The 10,576-nt window shown below is 58.1% G+C and overlaps 1 protein-coding gene across 2 annotated transcripts in view; it reads left to right on the top strand.

Annotated features, from left to right (window-relative positions):
* The window catches only part of CACNA1C (calcium voltage-gated channel subunit alpha1 C), a gene marked incomplete at its 3' end in the record, with an annotated part of 458,987 nt that overhangs the window by 352,216 nt on the left and 96,195 nt on the right, over nucleotides 1-10,576 (top strand). For both annotated transcript variants that reach the window (XM_082665273.1, XM_082665272.1), the window contains one exon: nucleotides 3,937-3,963. In XM_082665273.1, coding sequence (XP_082521399.1) covers nucleotides 3,937-3,963 — 27 coding nt within the window. The remainder of the gene's footprint in view (nucleotides 1-3,936; nucleotides 3,964-10,576) is intronic.

Raw genomic sequence — 10,576 nt, 5'->3', positions numbered from 1 at the left:
AGGCCACCGGGAGAGGAGCAGCAAGCCCGGGCTCTCCGTTCACACCCTCATCAGGCAGCGGGCCCGCTCGGTGCTGGGCCGAGGTGACACCGAGCCCGAGAGCAAGGTGACACCACCTCCCTGGAGCTCACAGTCTGGTGTGAAAGTGACACGGAGCCGTCACTGTAAGTTGGGGAAAGCGTTCAGAAGGCAGCATGACTAATGCAGGGTTAGTGATGCAGAGACGCCTTAGACTGGCAGCTTAGGGAAAGCTTCTTTGAAGGAGGAAAGTTTGAGCTGAGAACTGGAGGGGGCGGAGGAAGGAAGGATCTTCCAATCAGAGGCAACAGCGGGTTCCGAGGTGCTGGGGGGATGAGGGAGAGAAGGCAGAGCATCCAGGGCAGGCCTGGGTGGGAAGGGGCGGGGCTGGGGACGGAGCAGAGCCGCGTAGACCCTTGATGGCCTTGGTCTTTGTCACAGACCGTGAGACATCGTGGAACATAGCTGGTTGGTTTGGTGAGCTTTCCATCCTTGAGGACCCTCGGACATTAGGAAGAGTCTGTGCGGGAGCGAGAAGCCCCGAGCGGCGGGCGCTCGAGCGCAGCGGCTGCCGTAGCCACTCTGGGGGTGATGCGACGCGGCTCAGGCCAGGGTCACGTGCGGAGATGGAAAAGGGATGCATTCTCTGTGTGTCCTAATTGCAGGAGCTGCAGCCTCGGGGCAGGCGGGGTGGGAGCGGGCCGCAGGGGACCCTCCCTCCAGACGTGAGGCCGTGGACGGGGACAGGCAGTGACCCCGGAGCTGCTGGGCCTCGGCCTTCCTCAGAGCGGAGGCAGGACCATCTTCAAGACAAGAAGCCCATGAAGGAGACTGGCACTTACGGGACAACATTACCTGAGACTAGGGCGCAGCTGGCGTCAGAGAGGGACACACGGACTTCCACAGAAGTACTCTGGGATGGACCGAAGGAGGGAAGAGAGCCGCGCGCCAGGAGTCCCAGAGCTGGGCCTGGGCGGCAACCTCAGGCTCGCCCCCTGGGACGTGCAGGGCGGCTGCCCGTTGGCTCCTAGAGGGGCCTGGGGACCGCCTGCGGGGACCCCCTGCACCTCTTCTGTGCCTGCGGCTTCTGCAGGAGAGGCCCCGTGAGTGAGGCAGGCTGCACCTTGTAAATGGCAGACCCCAATCCAGCTGGTGTGTGCGAGGTCCCTTTAGTCTCAAAGCGCACAGTTCTATAGAGAAGGTAGAGTCAGAAACGGGCTCCGATGCAGAGGGTCGATGATACCGATGGACGTGCATCTCATCACAGAAGTGAGCTAGGGGTCCCCGGATAGCACGGGAGGTTCAAGCTAGTGGGTCCCCAAGAGGTGGACTGTGACGGGGGTCCACACCAGCCGTGCATGGAGTCAAGGACGTCGCCTCAGACGTGCGTCAGCCTAGACGGTGCCTGCAGTACCATCGGACGGATGTTAGGGCGAGTCGGGAGGATTCGGGCAATCGCTGTGTCACACGGCAGGGAGCAAACCTACGGGCTCACGACTCCAAGAAGCGGAAAGGCTAAGCGTACAAGCAGCTCCCAAGAAGTTCAAATATTTGTCCAATAATGACAAATGCAAACTGAGCAACTGAGTGAAGCAGAGGGAGTTCCAGGCGTGTCTCCCGTTTTAAACCTTCACATCAGCAAAGACAACGGCGGTTTCCTGGGAGGTTGGTTGTGGAGGCCTGAGGGAAAGAGGCAGCTGGGCTGGACAAGGGTCAGGCCCACCCAGCAGGGCTGCGCTCGCGGCCTTACATGCGAGGTACCCACTTTCGGTACCTGCTGCTCTTCAAGAATCCACGGGAAACGTGGGGAGGAAATCCTACCTTGTGGAGCAGTAACTGAGGGGAGCCCGCACGCCTTCTGAGCAGGCTGGTCCCCAGCAGGGTCTGGAGCAGCCGGGCCCCCCGGTGTTGTGGACTCGCTGGGATCCAGGGGGCGGCACCCACCACCCGGCTGGAACGCAGGGCTGAGGCAGCGGACACGGCGCCCGCAGGCTCCCGGCTCCCCTGCCCACCGGCGGCGTGAGCAGCTCTCCAAACCCCGAGCTGGTGGTCACCTCCCAGGACACGAAGGCTGCGGAGACCGGATGCCCCTGGTCCCACGAAGTGCACTGACCCCCCTACACGGGGAGTGTGAGGCCCTCCGCTCTCCCATACCTGGGCTTCCCTTTGTCTCCAGACACGTGCCCCCGAGGACCCCCCTTCTTACCTGGGGTGCTCCAGTAACACAGAGCTTGGAGGGGTGAGTGCTTTGGACCCAGCGAGCCTGGAACGATGCTCACAACCTGAGAGCGGCAACAGCAACCAGGCTTCAGCGTGGCGTCCAGGCTCGCACGTCAGGACACGCAACCACGGGGGAGAGAAAGTCCCACTCCATTTCCTCCTCCTCAGAACATTCCAGAACACCCAGGAAGGAGCCACAGCCAGTGACCACGCTTACCCAGGACGTCATCCCCAACAGGAGCCCTGGTCCTCCCGCGCCGCGTCCCAGAGTCACTGCCTGGGAGACGCGGACGCTCAGACCTCGGTGCCCCACGTGGGACTTCTTAAGAACCCGCCTTTGCTGACGACCCACCGGACTGAGAGGGAGACATAGGGAGGGCGTGTGGGCTGCACTGAAGGGCCCCGAGAGGCCTCTGGGAATGTCCGAGAGAAGGTGGGGCCGGGCCAGGCCCTGTGGCAGAGCTGCCAGGCTGATGACCGCCCATGCTAGCTCACGTCCCTCAGCGAGGGGTCAGCTGTCCAGCAAGCCTGGCTGGGCTAGAGGAGGGAGCCCCCCGGCTCCCCACCATCCAGGCGCAGCTGGAAGACATTTGCTTTTCCTTTAAACTGTGGCCCTAAGTAAGACGCCACCCGTGGCCCTGGCCTCCGCCCACGTGCCGTGTAACGTGATTGAAACCTGCAGCCCTCGCAGCGTCTTTGGGTGGGAAAGGTTATCAGCTGGCTCGGAGCAGTAAAGGCTGCTGGCTCTGGTTCTCAGTGCCCCAGAGACATAATTATCTCACGCACGATGGCTCTGCCACCTGTCACATCTTCTGGCTTATTTTTTTTTATAAAAAATAGCAAGAGGGGCTGTTTTCTTGCTTCGCAGCAGAGCTCTCTCTGTGCTGAGCTGGGACAGGCGGATTTTGTCCCTTCTTCATCTCTGACTGGCGCTCCGCACCTGCCTGCCCGTCCGAGCACGGTCTCCCACCCGCGGCCCTGCCAGCGCTCACTCCCCAGACACCAGGGCCTTCCCGACGTGTGGCCTTCCACAGGGCCATCTCAGATGCCTGCATGATCTCTGCCCCCAGCCCGGCTCCATCCGGCCTCCCACGGGCCGCAGGGCCTCCTGGAAGTTTCCGCCTTTCAGTACCTCCCCCCTTCTCCGGAGATGCCCCTCGAGTCAGCCACCAGCCCACCCACCGGTGCTTCTGTCCACAAGTCCCCAGGTCTTTAGGGCTGCACACCACTGCCAGCATCCGGGGTCTGTGCTCAGCCCCGGCCTGTTTCCTTGGGCCCAGGCTCCACGCTCAGGCCAGGTGGTGATGGGGCCGGGCTCCTGTTCAGACGGCGCTGGGCCTCTGCCAGCCTGTTCCCGCCTGCAATGTCCGAGGGCCACGTCTGCAGGAGGGGCTCCTGTCCTCCACGACTGTTCTCAGGGCGTGGCCCCCAACCCGCTGCCCGACCCCAGCTGACGGTCTGAGAACACAGCACCGTCTCCGGGGGCCACGTCTCCACCTAGAAGATGCTAGATTCGTAGGTTTGTGGGCTGGGCCAGCCCTCGGTCTCCCCTTCAAACACACAGACACCAGGACGTGCTGACCGCAGGGCTGTCTCTCCGAAGCTGCTCTGTCCAGCGCCCGTGTGGTCACCTGGGGACATCTGAGAAAAGAGGGAAACGTGTGTGTCGTTTGGTAACGTCTCCTCTTTCCCTTTCAGCCACAGGATCTCCAAGTCGAAGTTTAGGTGAGTGAGATGCTCCTTTCCTGCTGGGCTGGGGACACCCCCGGCTGGGGGCTGAGGGAGGGTCAGCGGCGGGTCTGCTTTCCTTCTGCACGGCTCTCAGGAAGAGGCTCGTGGATCAGACCAGGCGAGTGGCTCCGGGCTTGGGGCTTGGGAGTTACTGATTTTGGTGGCCCCGGCCCTAGGAGGTTGTGAGATGCCATGTCCCCCCCTTGTAAGATGAAGTCGGTTGAAGTAAGCACGTGGCCACTGCTGCTGTTCTCGGCCATGTGCACGGAAGTGAGGGCTTCAGAACCTTCCTCGCTGCGCCGTCCTCGCCCTGTCTGCCCCTCCAGCCTCGCCCCCTGCGCATACCGCGGTTCCTGAACGTCCCCCGTCCTCTCACACGTCCAGGCTTCCGCGTGGAGCCCTCCTTCCGTCCGAATCGCCGCATCCCCGAGCCTCCCCTGGAGAGCTCGGGCTCCTGTTCAGAACCTCGCTGGTACCGCATCTCCACACCTTCTGCAGACTCCCCACCCTCCCCCCAGCGCTTCGCCCAGACCTCTGTCACCGCCCTCCCCACGGGGGCTCCCGTGTCTGCAGTAGGCTCCGTGAGCCTCTCAGGTGCTATGTGCAGGGAGCTGAGCCGGGCGCCCGGCGGGTAGCAGGCTGTCCACCATGTGCGCTGGATGGACAGATATGTGAGTAGGGGTGGGAATTCACTCCCACAAAGCCTGTACGAGCCAAAAACTATAATGTTTAGGTTTCATCATTGATCTAATCCTGCTTCCCCAGCCTCACCTGGGGCAGGTGCATAAATAACATTAAACTGTAGTCCAGCCGAGCAGTGTAGCCCAAGGCTGCCTTTTAAACTGGCCCTTAAGCTAAGTGTTCAGTTCTCTTCTTTCCTCTGCCCAGCTCTCCTCCAGGGTGGAGAAGCGGGGCCGGGACTTCAAGACCCCGGGAGTACCCAGGCCTCAGTGAGGACGGGTCCTGGGGTCCAGCCTGAGACCCCTGCTTGTTCCTCTAGAACCAGGCCTGCCGAGGGGCCACAAGTCCATCTGGTTGGGCCTCCACCCACGGTGTCCGTGGGCCCCATGTTGGCCTCTGGCCTTGAAATCGTTGCCTCTGGTCCCCAGGCTCTTTGAGCCCATGGACACCTCCAGGCTCTCCGTGGACAGGCTGCAGGAACCGGACGCTCACCTATGCACCGGCCGCCTGTCCCGCTCTGTGCCTGCCTGGGTAGAGCTCTAGGCTGAAGGCTGGCATCCCCCAGGGCCCCGCAGACCCTGTGCTGCACCCAGGAGAGGCACCTTCAGCCCTGATGTCCTGGCCTCCCCGTGACTGTCTGGCTGTTCCTAGAGCTTGGCGCTCGGCCAGGGAATTAAATGAGGATGCTGGTGTGGGACCCTCTCCTCTCCTGCTGTCACCTGCTGCTCCCGTGTTCCACTGGGGCTGGAAAATGCAGGCTTTCTCCCCTTCCACTTCCTCTGAAGCCAAGACCTCCTTCACATAAAAAACCTAGGGTCAAGTCTCCCAGGTCCAGCTCTTGTTACAGGAGAGAGCTCAAGAAACGTAGAAAATCCTTTGTCTCCGTAGCGCTCGGACCTTACTGCTTTCTCTCCAGCGTCTGGAGAAGCGGCTGGCGTTTAGATACTAAGTGGAGGGACGAATGGATCGTCCTGCCCCCGCATGGCATTAGGCTTGACGCAGACTGAAATGAAAGCTCTGTTTTACAGCCAAAGCTGAGAAAGCACTTCGTGCTTCTGCAGTTCCAAAGCCCCCATGCAGGGAGAGAGCACAGGGGTATAAAAATACATTTGAAAATATTTCCAAAACATCATTCTCATTACATGAAAATGGGTGACTCATAAATGAACAAATGAATGCATGAGTGAATGAACGAACAAACGTGCTCTGGGGGGTGGGAGAGAAATCACAGACTTGCCTGGACTCGCTCCAGCATGAGATGACCCAGGAGACGGGGGCCGTTCTGTATCCAGTGCTCTAGGGTGTAAGCTGTGCTCTGGAAGAAGAGGGGGCACGGGGGTCCACCTGGACCCCTGAACTCTGTTTTGAGACGTGGCTCACCCTGCTGGTACCAGATCCCCCTCTGGGAAGGGCTCCTCCCCCTGCAGCTACTACTCAAGATACAACAGAAATACACAGAGAAGATTCTGTATTCATTCCCAGAAGGCTTATGACTAGTCAGTTGGCACCATCAGTAAACCCTTTCAGAGGAGGACACTGAGGCTGACAGAGGCCCGGGGCCACATGGCTCGCGCTTGGCCAAGTCGGGACCCACGCCCAGGACCCGGGCTCTGCACCATGTGATGAGGTTCTGCCCAGGGATCCGAAGCCGTTTCTGCCCAGCTGTGTGTCTAGGGGCTGCAGCGAGGGGTCGGGGGCGCTCCAGGGCACAGCTGTTGAGTTGGAAACATAATGCCGGACACTCACACCCTTTGTAAAACTTTCTAGCAGCCATGTTAAAAAAGTGAAAAGGAGCCGGTGAAATTCATCTTAATATAGTTTATTTAAGCCAGTGCGTCAAAAACATTATTTCAATATGTAATTAATATAAAAAATGAATGACATATTTTGTATTAATTTTTCTTTGCAATCCAGTGTGTCCTTTACACTCACTGCACGCCCATTTTGGACTGGCCACGTTTCATGTGTGCAGTAGCCACAGGTGGCCAGTGGCTACCGCACTGGACAGTGTGACCCCACAGGGTCAGACGGCAGCTGCCTCATCTACACCCTACAGTCCAGTGGTGGTGTCTGTTTAGGGAATAACAAAGGCTGGCAATGGATTGAAAATGCCATTGAAATCACCAAGGTCGACCCTGAGAAACCTCTGTCTGCTGCAGACGCAGGAACGGGGTCCTCAGCCCTTCTGTCTGTCTGATTGTGGCAGCTCACACGGGTATAGGAGGCACAGGAGAAAAACACAGTAACACAGGAAACGGAGAGAGAATTTCTGCAACTCAGAAGTAACCTCGTAAACAGTGAAGAGCCTGTTTTACCCTGAAAAGAATCTAAAATTGGAGTTAAACGCACACGCCAAGTATTCTCGCTCATTCTCTCAGCTTAACAATGACAAATAATAGAATTTGAGCCTCAAACTGGCCTATTCCATTTGCAAGACGGTGATACAAAGTCACAGGGTCTTTAAAGGAAATATTAGAGCAGAGGTTTTAGGGAAATTTGGGCAAATTAATGGACTTGTAATATTAGGGCAATGTTAGGGTGTTCCCTTGGTAAGCCAAGTCTCTACTTTGAGGAATAAGGAACTTGGCAACATGTGGGGCTCAGAATAGGACTTAGTTACGGAACAGACGACACTGAGCGCCTTCCGCAGCGTGAGGGGATTAGTCAGATAACATGTTGGGGCTTGGATCTGGACGTCACAGCGGTCTGAAGTGAAGCCCTTGGGGGTCTGAGGTCGGGAGCCCTGTCTCGCCCGTCTTCAGAGAAACGTGTCTCCGAGGTCCCTTCACCTCTGCCATCCCATAGGCAATAAGGCACATGCCCAAATTTGCCCCAGTCGCTAATAACCCATTTTTTGGTTACTTTTGTGTAAAATAGTTAAATGTTAAGGATTTTCTGGGTTGCTTGTTCTCAGCTCTGGCCACTGGAAAGAGCCCCAAGTGTCCACCGTTTGGGTGCCGTCTCCTGTTCTAGATGCTTGTCCAAAATTCTGTGCCGAGCAAACTCCTTCAGGAGCACTGCCCCCTCCTCCCGACCCCATCCGCGGGGTCCTAAGCCCCGTCCACAACGCGGAGTGAGTAAGTGTGTGTAAAGTTTGTCTCTGCTGCCCTACCTGCCTGCCGGCCCAGTGGTCCTACTGTGTAAGACCACAGTGGTGGGCTGTGAGCCCATCACAAAGGACAGGATGCAGCCCCTTCCCCTCAGGACCCTGCGATCTCAGTGGAGAAGCCGGAGTCACACAGTAAAGATACTGACCTACAGGAAACGGAGCATCGCGTCCTCTGGGGAGGCTGGCTGGCACCCCACGGTGGGCTGGGATGCCCTTCTGTGTGCCCCTGGGGCACCTCTACTAAGCCCGCCTGGCGCGCGGCACCCTCGGGGTCCATATCGCCGACCCGAGTTTCCCGTCTGCGTGTTAAGCTGAATAGCTAGTACTTGGCTCGGGGAAGATGTTTCAATAAATGTTTCTTGAACGTGTAGCTAAGTGAGCAACACGGACAGTAAGTGTGACTGGAACTTGGCAGCTGGGACGTCTAGAAAAGTGCACCGCCGGGAAGCTGGGGCCCCCGCTGAGCCCTGAAGCAAGGCCAATGGCTGCTCTCTCCCAGAAAGGGAGGCTTGGTGGGGGGACAGCCGTGTCGATGGAAAGGTAGGAGCCGGGCCAGTGCCGGGAAGGGGTCAGGCGGGTCCAGGCGAGCGAGCAGAGCTGTCCGGTGGGAACGCAGCGACGCATGGGTTTGAAGACGTGCGAGAGGCATGTCCGTGCTGCCGTCACCTCCAGGTCTGTGTCCGGGAAGTTCCGCTTCTCGAGGGGACAACTTTCCCAGTGAGAGTGGAGGGAACGTGAACAGCAGGCACATTCCTCCTCCCTGTTTTATCGTTTAATTTCTATATCCTCCGCGCATATGTAAACACACAAGTGCACTTACACATTCTGATAAACCATTGCATTTATTGTGCAGTAGGAAGCGTTACCAGGACACCAGTTGTCAAGCAAAGCTGTATTTTGAAGGGTGGGAGGCGTGTAATCATCTTTAAATACTTTCTCTGGATGGTAATTACTCCACCCCCGCCCCGGTCCGAACCCACGTGACTCTCCTGAGTGGCTGTCTCGGGAGCGCACGACTCCACGGGTGCCGCCCCGTCCGTCACAGCCACAGCTGCAGGGCCTTCAGCAGAGCAGCTCCAGACCCCGGGACAGGCCCGGGCACGTGGCACCCGCATCCACCAGCCCCAAACTTGGGGAAGAGCGCAGTCAAGGTCTGGGTGTGAGACAGAGTTGGAGTCGGTTCCTCCAAAATGTGGAAGAAAGCAACCGTGATTCCTTTGGCCTCCGAATCACAATTATTGGTGATTTTTGTAAATGATCTTGTCTCTATTCAAAACATTCTTTGCAACTACAGTGTAACCTATTGCCGACTTAAAAAAATGCACAACGTGAGGGTTGTGAGTTAAGTCTTATTCGGGGCAAAATGAGGACTACAGCCCGGGAAACAGCATCTCGGAGAGCTTTGAGAAACTGCTCCTAAGAGGCAGGGGAAAGTCAGTACAGATGTGATTCTTTTGAAGGGGGAGGGGCGTACATAGAATCCAGCAATATTTTCTGCAGAAGGTTTCTGCTCGTCTCGTGACGGTTTCTGCTCGTCTCGTGAAGGTTTCTGCTCGTCTCGTGAAGGTTTCTGCCAGTCACGGGCAGCAGACGTCACCGTGGAGGATCTTAGTGTTTTTGTAGATAAGAGGAGTTATTTGTTCCCGGAGCAAGAGGGCCTCATTCCTGACCTCTGTCCTGAACTCCTTTCAGGGGGTGTCGAAGGTCAGCAGCTGCAGCGGCTCGTGATTTAATCCTCGTAGAGGTAGATGGCAAGGGCCAATTGGTAGCTGACGCCATTTAAGATTGGATATGAGTTTGTCCTGAAAACTCGTTTTTCAGGGGGAAAAAAAAGTCTTACCAACTTTGTCTGCAATATCACCAAGCTCGATTGCAGGAGAGAAGCAGAGTCCCGCCCTGGCGAGAGCAGGTGCCTAGCGCCGTGGTCCAACACCGCCGGAGGCCGCTCCCCCCGCTAGGGACCACCTGGGCCCCTGTCCCATTGCCTTGTCCCCCCTGCGCCCTCTGCCACCCCTGCTGTCGCCCGGTGGTGTGTCTGGAGCGTGGAAACCTCCACAGCGCATTGGGAACCACCGTCTTCTGACCCCCAGGCCTTTCTTCTCCATGTAGCGACTCTTCCCACCAGTAGCAGCAAACGTCCCTGCCAAGGTTTGGTGCTCCCTGGAGGTGGCGTCCCCGCCCCTTCAGTGACAGGGGTGAGGTCAGGTCAGAACACCACCCCCTTAATCCTTTCTTCCCTCCCTGCCCTGCAAGCCAAAGCCAGGTCCTCCTGCAGCTCCCAGGCAGCAAGGGCCGCCTTAGACGTGCCCCTCGCCTTCTAATCTCAGAGCAGATTCCAGCAAAGCTATGGCAGCAGGGTTTTCCACGGGCCGCAGGTAACAAAACAGCAGAAATACAAATAAGGCTGGGCTCTCCAGAGGGCCGCCTGGGGCGCGTGGAGGGTCCCGACAACAGAGCCTTGAGCCTGGGGACCTGGGGACCTGTGACTTCATGCAGATAAGAGTGCAGGTGTCCAGGACGATAGCCATCACCACCACCCCCCACCTTCTGTCCCAAAGCGGGGGCTCTGTCCTCAGCCGCCTGGTGGGTATCCCTACGGACACAACCTGCAAGTACCTCAAGGTGTTTTCCGGTCGAGCCCCCCTCCACAGGGCGCCCGTGCTGGTGACGGCCTCCTGCAGACACCCCTCCACCCTTTCTCTCTCCCCTGCACTCGTGGTCAGGGTCAAAGGCCTGCTGACTCCGCCTCCAAAGTCCACGTCCCCTCACTCTCCTCCTTCCTCGAGTAGAGCTGTGGCCTCCATCGCCTCCAGCCCG

This window comes from Grampus griseus (genome assembly GCF_964374135.1).
Source record: "Grampus griseus genome assembly, chromosome: 11".
Taxonomy (NCBI): Eukaryota; Metazoa; Chordata; class Mammalia; order Artiodactyla; family Delphinidae; genus Grampus; species Grampus griseus.
The sequence above is the reverse complement of the archived record's forward strand: the minus strand, read 5'-3'. Positions and strand labels throughout refer to the sequence as shown.